Source organism: Paramormyrops kingsleyae, chromosome 22, assembly GCF_048594095.1.
Source record: "Paramormyrops kingsleyae isolate MSU_618 chromosome 22, PKINGS_0.4, whole genome shotgun sequence".
NCBI classification, from domain to species: Eukaryota; Metazoa; Chordata; class Actinopteri; order Osteoglossiformes; family Mormyridae; genus Paramormyrops; species Paramormyrops kingsleyae.
This window is the reverse complement of record NC_132818.1, coordinates 15915125-15929395: the sequence shown is the minus strand read 5'-3', so window position 1 is coordinate 15929395 and position 14271 is coordinate 15915125. Positions and strand designations below refer to the sequence as shown.

Genomic DNA, 14271 nt, shown 5'->3' with positions numbered 1-14271 from the left:
TGCATGTAGGGCTTTTAAGAAGTTTTAGTGATTTTTATTCTAATTTCTAATTTTTAATTTTACGAAGAGGGGGAAAAAAATACAAAAATGTAGTAACTGAATACAATGACCAAAAATGAGTGTGTTCACGCTGTTGAGGACATGCACACGTGTTGTTCTTGGGGCCCAGTTGGCTCCTGAACCATTTCCATTCATTATTCAACAGTTCTGTCTTCCAACCTCAAGGGGGCAGCATCTAGACTCAGAAACCATTCGTGGGCTCCAGGTACCATTACTCAATCCCTGTACTCGGAGGCTGTAGGAATAGGAGGAACAAGGAACCATTAAGACTAGTACTCTGTCATTTTAAACCAAAAATAGTATTATAATGAAATGACTATGGCAGTTGGCTGAGAGAGGGTGTGCTGTGTCTGATGTATACTTTGTGTCTTCGTTTGCATCCTTTTCAAATATTTTTTTTTTTTCCTGCCTGTGAGTATTTTGTATCACTTGGGGGAGGGATGTGCGCGTTTGTGTGACAGGAAGCGGTGGCACGCTGCCCCTGCCGGTGAGCCACACCACTCGATACAGGAGCCCCCGGGGCTCAGAATTAACCAAAAACCGTTTGGGTCAACTGCAGCTGGGGAACAGTTAACAGAGAGCGGAAAGGAGCAGAGACGCTTTGTGTTCTCGTCTGTCCACGTAACTCTTCGAATAAAGGTGAAAACGTCGGATTATACCATCTTTATGAAAAGTTATATGGAACATGCAAGACATGGAACGCAATCTCATTGATGTTGAGTTAGAGTTTATCTAATGTATGTTAAAAAAAAACAAAATGTCAGAACATGGTAGTTACCCTCCTTATGATTAATGTAATGAGCAATGTTATTACTGCAAGTTACTTCTTGTATTTCTTACTACTTGTTTATGGTGTCATTTTATTTTTAATAATTGTTTGGTCGCTTTTTCTGTCTGGCTGTTGGTTTGACATGATCAAATGTCTCTTTTTCTGAGTTTGTTTAAAAAATTAACTTTGAGTTCCCCCATCCCCCCCCCTTTTTTTTTTGTCTAACAGTGTTTTTCAACCCATTCTTCAGGGCCCCCTGAAAGTCATTTTTGCTCCATCTAGATAGCTGAGGGGGAGCGAAAACATGGAGTCTCTGGATCCCCAAGGACCAGTTTCAGAAAGACTCTAACACACCCCCATGTGACTTATCCCATGTCCCCCATTTAAACATCCCGTATCAGTGTGGTTCCGGGCCGCGTTCCCCCCCCCTCCCCCACCTTGAGCTACACCCATGGCTCTTGTAGCTCTAGTTGACGTAAGTGCCCTCAAAGGCACGTCGTTTACCCCACCACCAGCACCACCTTCCAAAATGTTCTCCAGATACTTTATTCCCCCCCCCCCTGTCCCATACCTGTATGCATACTTCCAGCACACAAGTCCTGGAAGATGTTTTTTTTTTTTATGATGATGATGATGAGGGCTAAATTTGCCCCACCCCCATACTGTGGAAGTTTGGTGTATTCCTGTGGGTTGCTGCTTGCTACTCATTTTTAAAGGAACAGCTGAGAAAAGGGCCCACCCCCCTCTGTGTATAACTGCACATTTAAGTTCCCTCACTATCCACAATCATGGGCCGTACCAAAGTCAAAAGGAAAAAAGGAAGAAAAAAAAAATCCACTGCACCAGTTTACATCAGGCAGATCCCTAGCCACCCCCACCCTGTATTTCCCTGCCCCCACGCCTGTGTGAAGCCCTTTTCTTGTGTATATAGACTTGTGACTCAGCCCCTTTTATACCTCAACTTTAGACCTGTTCTAGAAAGATCGTAAAAGAAAAAACACAATGAAAAAAGTAGTGTTCCTTATTAGAAAAATGAAAACTACATATTCTAGCGTGCTTTTATTTCATATTTTTTTTAAGGGTGTTTTTTTTTGGGGGGGGTGTGTCTTTGCTTGTTTTAATGGGAACAATGATCTTTAGTCACTACATCTAAAACATTGTGACGTTTTGAAAAAAAAATTAAAACATTTTAAAAGAAATGGTATTCTGTGGTGGACTTCATTCCCCCCCCATATTTTTCTTTATAGTTGTAAATTACTGGTATCTAGTCTAGCTTCAAACCAGTGAGTTCTGGCCTGCATCAATGTGGAAAAGTCTCCTATAAAGTGCTTTGATTGTCTTGAAAAGTGCCACATAAAAGCAACATTCATTCATTTAGACATGACCACGAAACCACCTGTAAGCATTTGTCTGGTTCCATACCCGATCACTCAGACGGCAGTGACTAATAGATTACATCATTTGTGCCCGACTGATTACTCATTAGGACATAAATGCTTTGCAAACCAAAGGACTGATGACAATAAAATAGAATCTGCTCTCTGCTACACTAACCCCTAGCTGATGACGTCTTTCACTGAGTCATCCATGACATCGCCACCTCACCGCTACACACGATGTGTGAACATAACATTTACGGTTATTGAGATTAACATTTCAATTAATGCTGGATAAGTGTTATTCATTTAAAAAGCTGAAGTAAATCAGGCATTAGGTGGACAACGACAGTCACCTAATATTTAAAGTTTATATTCATATTTGATTTGAAATATAATGCTGTTTATTAAAAAAAGATATTAGCAAAAATAGCAAAGGTTGAGAGGTTCACAGGCAAAAAGAAAAGAAGTGTTGCTTTGTCACATCGGAATTTAGAAGGGTTATCCAAGAATAATCCCGTTTTCCTCTCTGTGTGTTGTCACCTCGTCAATACTAACCAAAAGAACTCCATCCTGGCTATATGTCCCGCCCAGTAGGTGGCAGCAAATAACCTTAACGGCTCAAAAAGCAGCGCTGTTTTTCCAATAATGTTCTACCTTGCAATGTCTTGTACTGGCCTCTACGTGGCACCACCCAGACGACCTTTTATACGTAACGACTCACGAAAAAGTGCAGTTGTATTTCCATAACGCTCTAGCGCTACGATATCCAGTATTGGCCACTAGGGGGAACTCGGCACCATAATCACGAAAGTCACAAATCTCGGCGTTTGCGCTGTCTCAATAAAAAATGTTCTGGCATTTAATACCAGCCAGTGGATGGCAGATAATATTCAACAGACCAGAGATGATCATCATGGAATTTTTAGTACCACAACTGTGGTCAAATGTGCAGCTTCGTTGCATAGTGAAGGACAACAAACAAAGAAAAATAAATTACAATTCTTTTTTTGATCAGTTAGCCACAGAGTAACAGCAAGTTATTTTGGAGGAAAAAAAAAATTCTTAACATGACGAAATCTCACCAAATAGTAACATTGTGTACCTCAAACCTAAAAACACAAATCAACGATAACACACGTAACTTTGTAGCTGTCATGCATTTCAGATGCAGAATATCAGCATTACAATTCTCTGAATTTCAGAAGCACTGTATACCTCTTTAAAGCAAATTTTCACGTTGTTAAAAGGGGGGGGGGAGGGTATTAAACAGGTATGTAACTAAGCAGAAACTCTGCATAGCAGGGGCAGTATATCACCAAAGACAAAATCTACATAAATCGACGTGAAAACATGAGAGGTAGTTTGGAAGTTTGATTAAACTATATTTTGAATATTACAGGCAATCAAAGGTGGAAATATAAATCTTACGTCTTTAAAAGATAATTAAGGAGCCACACACCATACAAGGAACAAAAATTCAAGCTCAATATCTGAAACCCATCCAGTCATCTACCACTATGAACTCTTTTCTGAAGATTGTCATTTAACCACAATCTTATTAAACCCTGCATACAAAAATGAAAGTGTCTTGATCACCTCTCTGTATGTCTGCTTTTCTAAAACTTCTTTTAAAATGGTGTGTGGCCAGAGGTACAGAACTGAAAATCCATGTGCAGTATCTTCCTCATTAGTTCTGAGTTTCAGTTTCGCCAGTGAGCCACGTTCACCAGAACTACAGCCGAGATCATCCTGAGACTTACAAATCCTCTCCTTAACCAGACAGAACTTGAGGTCTACGCATCCTGTTAAGCAGTAGACAAGTACACATGGGTTCCAATCGATTCAGGTGAACGAATGTTGGAGAAGACTGAAGCTTGCAGGTGGACTCCCTCCAAACCACACATGGATCACGTAAACCAAGGAACAGGACAATGTTTCAAATCCCGCAGCAGGAAAGATTACAGCATGCGGCCTTTTGCTGACCATTCAACTTAACCAGAAGTATGCGAAACTGGTTAGTAAATAACATGGCCCGTCCACAGAAGGTTAATGGGCCTCTTTCCTCTCATTACTACCTAAACCACACCGCTGAACCAATTTGCATTTTAAAACAATCACATTCAGCAAATGGCACTGATGATCCTGTTATGTAAAACCTGAAGTCAACTCACGTGAACGAAACCACTTTTAAAGTTGGTCTTCCTCCTAGAACAAGCAGAAGGACAGACACTAGTGTTTGGTCGGTCTGTGGGAAAGCCATGGTGTAGATGTGAGCTGTAAAAACCCTAACTGCAGGCTGCACCATTGGCTGGAGACTGTTACGCAGAGGTGCACCTCCCACCTCTGCACTCGTGGCAGTTCGACAAAAAAAAAGCACGATATTGAGGCCTGCCGGGCCGTCCATCTGCATTAATGGCGCCTAAAAGCAAACCCAAGTTCAGATGAACTGGAAGCCAAGGAGAAAACAGGATCACACATTTTTATCTACATCAATACCTGCTACAAGTCAAGTTCTCTTCGTAGGCTAGCGGGCAGAACGGTGGTCAAGGAAACAGCCTTGGGAAGTCACCGATACTGGTCCGTCAGTTCCAGTAATGTAACAAGTGCAAAATATCTGTCTGTGGTTTTGTTACAGTCTGCTGACTTGGCTCAGGCACTTTTAGCTTGGTATGTAGAGGTCAAGATCAAGGTGAAGATCCCTAAAGATCCTTCTTGCCCAGGGTGAGAGGCACTGGTATTGTGACTCCAAGACTCACGCTTCAAAGATGCCGGTTCTATCTCAAGCACTGATCTCTTCCGAGAGGACAAGCAGAATACAGCTAATGCATCTAAGCGGAAAATGACAGCTTACAAGAAATGGCACTGAAAGGGCGTGTCGGCCGGAGTGACGTGAAATCTCTATGAAGCGGAAAGGAATGTCAACATAGCCTTTCAGGGAATCGGCCACTCGCGAAACAGGACGGGTGTCACACCTGACCGTGGTTTCGTCCATCATAAAAAGGGGCGAAAGCACGAGTCGTATTAAACAGTATTTTCATTTGCAAAAGCAAGTTTTCGTTTCAGTCACTGGGAGGCTAAACAAACACTAGTGACTGACCTTTATAATCAGCATTAAGTACAAGTAAAGTTTACATGTCAATAACACACAGGACTTGCCGGTCTGCCTCAGCCACCAGCGGGGTGTTCCACAAAGCAGGGTCCCTCAGTTAGCTGGGTTAATTTACGCTAGAAATCGTGGATGTCCAACAGGAATGCTCCTTATCTAAACTCTTATTGGATGATCATGACTTCTAGCTTAGTTAACCCAGGTAACTGAGAGATCCTGCTTTTTTTTGAGCTCACTGTAGGTAAATCTGTAAGTCATCAGGTAAACTGAGGCCCTGCGGAGAGCTTCACCCCAGAATGCGACGTGACTTCCCAACCGAGTGCGTCAGCCTGTCTAACAGTTAGTACTCCTCCTTTGAAGCGGTCAGACTGCATGATCATTTTGCAGTCTGGCCATCGTTCGACGTTGCAGGGATGTTGTTAGGGCACTGGGCGGTCTTCCCCATAGTCTTCTTCATTTTGATGGTGTTGCTCTTTAATGTCTGGAGAAAGACAACCCCCGTACACAGAGAGGGTTAGCGAGACTCTCGGCATGCACAAGTTTAGTACAAAACATATTTAAAAAAAAAGACAGTGGAACACCTTGCATTTTAAGCGGTGGTTTAAATGGCAAAGAATGTATCGCGATGAGGGGATACTGGTTGCCATGACGTCCGTATCTGTCCCACCTGTCCCAACAGCACGGGTGGCAGAAACTGCGTTTCCAAAGCAACGGCAGCATTTTCACAAACCAAATAGACGGGGTGGGGGGGTGCATGGGAAAGGCCGATGGCACAGCGCACAGTGCGTTCCCCAGGCACTGAGCTCTGCACAGGCCCGATACGCTAACGTGCGACGAGCTTGTAGAAGCATGAGGGCAGGGTGGGGCATTTTCAGTGGGTGGGGACACTGGATCCACAGCAGTTGTGGGAAGTTAAAGTCCTCATGGGGCTGGGGGGGGGGAAGGGCTGCGTATGACTGGTCTGTCACTATCCAGGTCACAACTGGAATAGGTGAATCGACTTCATGGCCTGCTGAATAGCCAAATCAAATATTAGATATATTATTTAAATATTAATTAAGCCCCAACTTACCTCCCCGCCCCTGAGGACCAGGCAATGCCCGCCACAACGTGGACGGAAGCCAAACCACACATATCTGTGGCTGCTCTAATTGCACACGGCAAGAAGCACTCGTGCAGACAAGAGTAATCAAGCACAGATCTCAACAAGCAGCTTTTCCATCGTATTTATTAATATGAAAATGTGACAAAAAATATAAATCTCAAAAAAAAAAAATTATAGTTCTTATACATGACAGCATAATTAATTAGTAGAATAAGTGGTAAGAGATGAACGATAGTGAGGAGCTTTCCTAGGAAGTTAAACACACTTTGACACGATAGTCGTTACGAGTCACCAGGGCTAAACACAGGAAACGATTGTCCATTTGAGGGTTGTTCCTGTTCCGCTACTGTGTGGTCGGTGTCCTTTTTATCCACTCAAATAAGAATAAATCCAAGGATGCAGGAGGTGTTCAGTTACATTTGATTACGTTTAATTAAAATAGCTGGTTGAAATAAAACACAATTTAACGAAATAATAAATATGCACAGGAACCAGATGCAGGTGTTTAACAGTACAGAGTTAACTTGCATGCCACATATCTCACACAAAGATGTGATTTTTTAACAAAAACTGACACTGCGTACACACATGACAACGCCAGCCAGCCTAGCTAATCACAACAGATGCATAGCTGAGCTGAGGCCTTCAGGTTCCGCTGGGGCACACGCTTGGGGATGTGGCATGCAAGCCAAGCCAGTTCTCCGTGGAAGACTCGCAAAAGACAGGCAAACAAGCAAGTATAACAAAGGGAACCCAAATCCTCGTCCTTCAGTTTGGGACAGATTTGACGAAATTCTCGCCCAAGTCATTCGCTGTCTGTTAATATCTAAGTCTAACTGCTAATGCAGATTTTTATTTTTTTTAATACACAAACTGAAGGATCAGGATTAAACACCCCAGGAAAATAAGGAAAGCAGGGGATGTGTGAGCTGTTATGGATCTGTCTGGGTAATGCAGTTATGGTGCCAGGAGGGGGGAATGGTCACAACGAATTAACAAAGACTAGAAACATACAAAATCTAAATATCAAAATTCCCCCGTTCAACTCCACGCTAGAAGATGTTTAGCTATTATTTATTGCCTCTCACAGACAGACACATACAGGAAGCCACACGGGAAGTCTCCTCCTGCTTAGATACACGACTGCTAAATAAGCAATGACAGAAAGTCCTGTGAAATAGGGCCTGACAAAGCCCGACCCAAATCAGGTCTCACAATACTGCGCACGTACTCCCTTCCTCGAAAGCCCTCACGTCGATCTTGTCACAAAACTTCTCTCTAGAAAGCAGTGGGTGGGGCTGCTTGTTGTTTTAGCTTCACATTCAGTGAAGCATTAAATTTGTTATGAATCTCTATCAGACTTATCATTCTCAAGTACATCAGCTATAAGAAAATAACTATTCTGACGTTCTCCAGTGACAGAGGGAAAGTGCCCTCTGACGTTTTTAGTGTGATTGCGTCCGACCGTCTCATTGCGTTACTGTTGAGTCGGAATAAACGGCTCATTTGCCACCAACAGTCTCTCTTTCCTGTGACTTTTCCTTTCTATTATTAAATGCTTGCAGGATGAGCGAACTTATGGCGTCCGTCTGCATGCGATCAAACAGCCAGTGAGACTGAACTGCAGATCCACAGACTGGATAACACAAGATTTTTCCATAGGAAGGGATCACTTAAGTGAGGTAAATCAAACATTGGTGTGTTTTTTTTTCGTTTTTTTTTTTTTATGAAACCACGGACAGTACATGACACCACATGTTTGGGGCACTGAAGCGGGCAAGAGCCCCACGTTGGCACGGTGTGCAACTAAACACGGGACGGACACGCATGAACGGACACAAACATGCACGTGCAACCGAGGCGGAACCTAAAATGCCCGTCACTTGCGCGTGGCCGGGAAGGAGTTATACTGATCGTTACTGGAACTTTCCGAGAGTACCTCTTGCCGCAGGGTGTCAAAGCGCACGCTGGAAGCGCTGCCCTGCACCCCACCCCTCCTGCAGAGGCAGCACAGGATGCGTTTAAACGTCGACAGCATCTCCTTGTCCCGCAGAGAGTAGATGATGGGGTTGATCAGAGAGTTACACTCGGCGAGGACCAGGAAGTACTTCTCCACTATCAGGACACTTTTCCCCGCCTCGAGGCCGTCCACCAGAAGGATTACCAGACCGGGGGTCCAGCAGATCACAAAAGCACCTGAGGGACGCATAGGGTTTAGTCAGTGATCTTCTCAATCTTTACAGAGTGGGATGGGCGGGGGGGGGCAGGAACTGGTGTCCGTTTCTGACTTTGTTACAGTGACCAGTGACCCTTGGTCAGTGTTGAGTAAGTCACCCATTACAGACAGAGGTGGTAAGTTCAGGTCCAGAAAGTACAAATCCAGGCCAAAGTTATGTCCTGAAACTGGAACTCTCTATACTTAACTGGTGGGGGGGGGGGGTGCATTCCCTAAAAATCACCGTAAACAAGCACTGAATAAAATGATCCCCTATGGCTTATGAAAAGGCTGCAGAGCCCATGTTCCTGTGTGTGTGCACGTGTGAGAGACCACGGCACAAAACCGACGGCAAGACACAGAAATCTTGACTCGGGGAAATGCTCACAAAGTTTAATCTGTTCTGCTTGTTTGTTTCAGGGTTTGAAGCTGCCAAGCTTGGCTTTAAGTTCTGTAGGGGTGCGGTTAGACTCAGTAATCACATTTAAGAGAGTCATCAGTAGGACCCCTACAGTGATATAAACACAAGTGTGTGTGTGTGTGTGTGTGTGTGTGCGTGTGCGTGCGATGCCTCACCCAGGATCATGGTCACGGTCTTCATGAGACTCACGACGGTTTCCTTGTGCTTAGTCTGTGTGGTGTGCTGCGACATCCTCTGGCTCTTCCTGCGCACGTACAGGAAGATGCGCAAGTACACAACCACCATGATGGTAAAGGTGACCAGGTTGAGCACGGCCCAGAAGACCAGGTAGCTTCTGCTGTACAAAGGCGCCATAATGGAACAGTTCTCCACGTCACATAGGCAGTGCCAGCCCATGCTGGGGATGAGGCCCATCAGTAGGGCCACTAGCCAGATGCCCAGGATGAGCAGCGTCACCCGCCGGTTGGACATCTTGCTGTGGAGCTGCATGGTGAAGATGGTCTGGTGTCTTTCCACTGCCACGGCCAGCAGGTTCACCACAGAGGCCGTAAGGCTTGTGTCGATCAGACCCTGCCGAAGAAACCACTGGGGCTTAGACAGCTTTTTGGTCCAGGGGCCCGTATGGAACATCAGGTAGAGGTAAGAGGCACCGGCAAACAGGTCAGCCGCAGCCAGGTTGCCCAGTAGGTAGTAGATGGGGTAGTGGAAGCCACGGTTGATGATGATGGCCACCATGACCAAGCTGTTGGCAAAGAGGATGAAGGCACAAACTATGATGCCCAGGATCACCACCAGCAGGCTTTGCGAGGTCCATGAATCGTTGATGTACTTCCCACTGTGGTTGTAGAAGAACTCCAGCGTCCGGTTGCAGTAGCACCCGGGTGCGTCGTCGCCTACAATCTCTATGCACATTGCGGCCGAGGTGGAGGAGGAGAGCGCAAGAGACGTGTGTGAAGGACAGACGGGCAGCTACTGGGTGCGAGAGTACCAGCAGAGTGCGGGACAGACTAGATGCTGGCCATCCGGATAGCACACATGGACTGCTCAGCTTAGCAACGTGGCTTCCCAGTCTGAGATCGGGTTGCACTGTCCCTCAAGTCCTCGTCTTTACCTGTCATCCCCAAGCAGAAAAAGAGACAGACTTCAGGTTTCAATGAAACAGGCAGACATTAAGAGAGGACTGCCCATTATCCACTCATCCATCAATCTCCCATAAATCCTAAATTTAACTCCTGTAGCTCAACAAGAACACAAAAAAAAAACAATAAAACAACCCTTCTCTCTTTGGATAAAAGCATCATATGAATAAATGTTAATTTCACCAGCTAGCTACCTTAAGAGATTATCTATCACTGCAGGGTAAACCCACTGACTTACAGCACTAATATTCAGTGACCAGGGATGTGCATATAGACCGTTTTAGATATTCAAACAATTGACAGTATTATCTGAAAGTTATTCGCATGACAACGTAGGGGTGATGACACACACGGCAACTTTTTGAGTAATGTTGCCGGACAATTTTGCTGACCATTGTAGCTCAGGCACTATCCTGCTGATTAGGCAACAAAATTTCTATTTGGGAAAAAAATTATCGGCAGTGGGCAACTTTTCATGATCATATAGATCCAGAAGAGTTATCCTTGTCTTACCTGGTCGGCAGTTGCTTGGCAACATTGCTTAAAAAGTTGCCCTGTGTATCAATACCTTAAAACTACAGTAAACACAAAACAAAAATGGAATACATTAAATGCAAAATGTATCGGAATCACTCATTATTGTGACTGAAACAGTCCCATCAATCTTAACATGTAGCCCAGGGTCAGTGTTTCTCAACCCGGTCCTCAGTGACACCTAGACAGTCCACGGTTTTGCTCCCTTCCAGCTCCCTACCAGAGAACTAGCAAAATCAATGTGATTACTGCCTCTACTGTGAAGCTTCATGTATGATAGATCTTTCCATTTCATTTGATTTAGCCCTGAACTAGTCGAAAGTCTGTATACAAGTTATGTTTGACAGAGTTCGCACAAAATGCAATTTTCAGTTAGCGTATCAAAATACCTCCACACTTGGTTTTGTGCTTTTTGTGACAGCCGCCATATCTTCTGATAAACTCCCATGGTTCCTTGCAATAGCAGAATATCCAAATGGGGATATCAGCATTCAAATAATAATGCTTTGAACGGTTTTCCGAAGAGTCGATTATCCATTCACACCCCTAGTACAGACCCCCCCCCCACCCCCACCCCACAGCTGCCTGGAACCGCAAAGAATGAATGCAGACAGAAAACAAAAGCTCTCTGTGGACTAATTACAGAATGAGGCTCAGTGAAACACGCTGACTTTCACACACCTCAAACATAAACCAGGCACGGGTGTCGAGAAGTCTTCTCAGGGTATAAAATGACTCCCCTTTCCCATCAACCTGATACCACTGTTTATAAAATGATGTCAGAATTTGGTCCCATGAGGTAACTTGTACAGAGTTATATCAGACTTATAAATATATGTGCATTTATGTTCAGGGATTAAAATATACACAGGAAAACTAAGAACATAGCAACAGGGCAGGACACACACACACTATTGGTTTAGTAAACGAAAACAAAGCAAAAAGTGCAATTTCAGAGTGAACTGGAAATCTAAAGTGCCCAACAACGACCGGGATGAACCGTCCCAGAGGAAACATGTCCAAGCAAACAAGCTGCTTTACGCACGAATGAGATGAAGGTTCCCTATCGAAGGCAGTATCTGCTAAACAGTGAGTGAAGAGCCAGCCATCTCAGTGTGGGCAAAAAGCAGCAAAATAAAACACTCCAGTACAACCCACTAAAACCAACAGAGAGAACCGGGTGAAACTGGGTAATTTCTAATTTAAGCATTAGTGTCAACATCCGTGTGGCACCATCACGTAACACAGATACTTGAATTAAGTTCTAAAAAAAAAATCCCTCAAAACACTGACGACTGACTAAGGGACACAAACTTAAAATGTTGAAATACTGTTACCGAAAGCCTGATAATTCCTTAATCAAAAACCCCTCTTTGCCTACTGCATGGAAGATGCTTCAGGACCCACAGTGGGTGGAGTTAACACTGCCAGTAATCTAGGGCTCCTCATTTATGGCAAAAATCATAATCAAAAAAAAATATTTTGGCCAATACTGAGCACGATTATTTAACACGGTTACTAACTGCCTTTGGAAAGATACATTTACTGAACTGAAACGGATTTCTAAAATAAGACGGGAGCATTACTGTGAAAACGAAATGCGGCAGAGCAATCATTTTATCTAGATTATTTTGTTTTGTTATTATTTTGTTTGATCAATTATTTTGCTGCAAGTGTAATTCATAATTAAAATTTAAATTCGATTAACTGTCCAGCCCTACAGTAATAACGTGTTATCTAGGGACCTAGATAATAGACTAGTCATCAGATTTAAGGTAATTTAGGCTAAATGAAAGTGAATGATGATAAAGTCTGTTCAAAATGAGGTAGCTTAGATCGTAAAGTTATGTAGCTATCTGACAAATCTCGCTTTGTGCTACAGGTCCCAATTCTTCTTGATAACCTGATTATTTCCTGTGTGTGAAATCATGCTTTGACTGAATGTAGGGGTGAATCCCCTACCCCCTGACAAAAAATTTAGCGTGAATTCCTTGATTACTGTACAGAGACGTTTTGCGAACTGGTGGGGACCCACGAGCATATGTGGAGGTTCAAAATGCATTCTGATTCAGGCACACCTCCAGACAACAAGGCCAAAGTGTGTGAATTATACAAAATGAACCCACCAATTTCCCATACATCGAATTTCCCATCATCCTCAAACAACTCTGGCAAAACAACACCAAAAAATAATCATGTCAGGTTTACGAGCTGCAACATATGAATTTAATCGAGACACATGGCTGTATTTGCCAGTTCTGTGTACGTTTTACAAGTATGTGTGTGAGTGTCCATTGTACATGGGTTTGGCTGTTTCTTTTCGAATCAGCAAACATGATTGTCCTGTTATTAATGACTCAACCACACCCTCTTTCCATCACCACAGCCCTGACATTCATCCTTTCACGTCCTTACAGTTGTCCTTCCCATTATTCCGGACTGAAACCCCCCAACTCACCCGTTCCCCAAATTTCAGGTTCATCATTCATCTTTGCGTCACATATTTTTGCAAACATGTCATTTCGGTTGCACCCCAAAGCGCAAATAGCACTTTCGCACAATGATAGGAAATTGATGTCTCGTGGGCATCACCATGGTCTGGAAACAATGACATCAATGTATTTTACAATTCAGCCTAAATGGGAGATTTTGTGGAGACGACCCAAAAGGTCAAAGAGTAAGAGATTTCAATCAAAAGACACACTTGAGTAGTAACAGTAATATGAATCTCAGCCTTTAACAAAACTAAAGGATAACTATGTACTACTTTTTATAAATTATATACCAATTTGTTTGTGAAGGCAAGATAGGTTCATGCTAGCGCCGACCCTGTTTTTCTGGTTTTATAAATGCATGCAGCAAGACTTTCGAAAAACATCTGCCGCTCCGATCAGAAACAAACGTGTGTTTTTCCATTCACGGTAAATCCAACATACAAAATCACGATATTTAATTTGACACATTCATATATATTCGGAACAAATAATAACGCGACATGCTGGAAAAGCATAAGATAAACCTAAGATATCTGGGCGACTTCCAAATTAAAGTTTTTGAACCATTAAAACACTACTGCAAAATCTTAGTCAGCCTAACTGGCCGTAAATGCGTACATTTAAGAAAGTTGAATAAATACGTAGCTAAGAAAAACAAGTCTTAGAGCTAACAATACTAAAGCAAACTTGGATTTCCATCTCCGCTGATAGTCTCGCCTATAAAAGTCATACATTTACGTACACAAACACAGCTCAAAAAAGACTAAATCTGGTAGTTCCTTACCAATCAATTAGATTTATTTCTGGCGTGTCCCATCTGCATAAGTGTGTCGTTATTTTTCAATCAGAGATGTTCCACATTTGCATGTAAGCCCTGGGTTTCGTAACTTCCTCGGGTTACCTGTGGACTGCAGCCCCTCCGCCTTACAGAAAGGGTGCGGTGCCGCTCGCCTTTATGGTGCCATAGTAGCTCTGCCTTTTCCTCGGTCTCTACAACCTGAGCCAGCTTGTCCCGCCCCTCAGGCTTATGATTGGCTAAGGCCGGGAA

At 43.5% G+C, this 14271-nt stretch overlaps 1 protein-coding gene across 2 annotated transcripts; it reads right to left on the bottom strand.

Moving 5' to 3' along the window:
• Positions 1 to 3113: 3113 nt before the first annotated feature.
• Positions 3114 to 14236, bottom strand: LOC111849223 (lysophosphatidic acid receptor 1-A-like). Of its 2 annotated transcripts, none has more exons than XM_023821923.2 (4): positions 14125 to 14236; positions 9211 to 10166; positions 8359 to 8615; positions 3114 to 5795 (listed from the first exon to the last, which is right to left on the bottom strand). In XM_023821923.2, exons 2-4 carry the CDS (start codon positions 9965 to 9967, stop codon positions 5691 to 5693), a joined length of 1119 nt encoding a protein of 372 aa, XP_023677691.1. In that variant the 5' UTR covers positions 9968 to 10166; positions 14125 to 14236; the 3' UTR covers positions 3114 to 5690. The 2 variants fall into 2 exon arrangements, with proteins under 2 accessions (XP_023677691.1, XP_023677690.1); XM_023821922.2 differs by having other exon boundaries at positions 14008 to 14224.
• Positions 14237 to 14271: the final 35 nt, after the last annotated feature.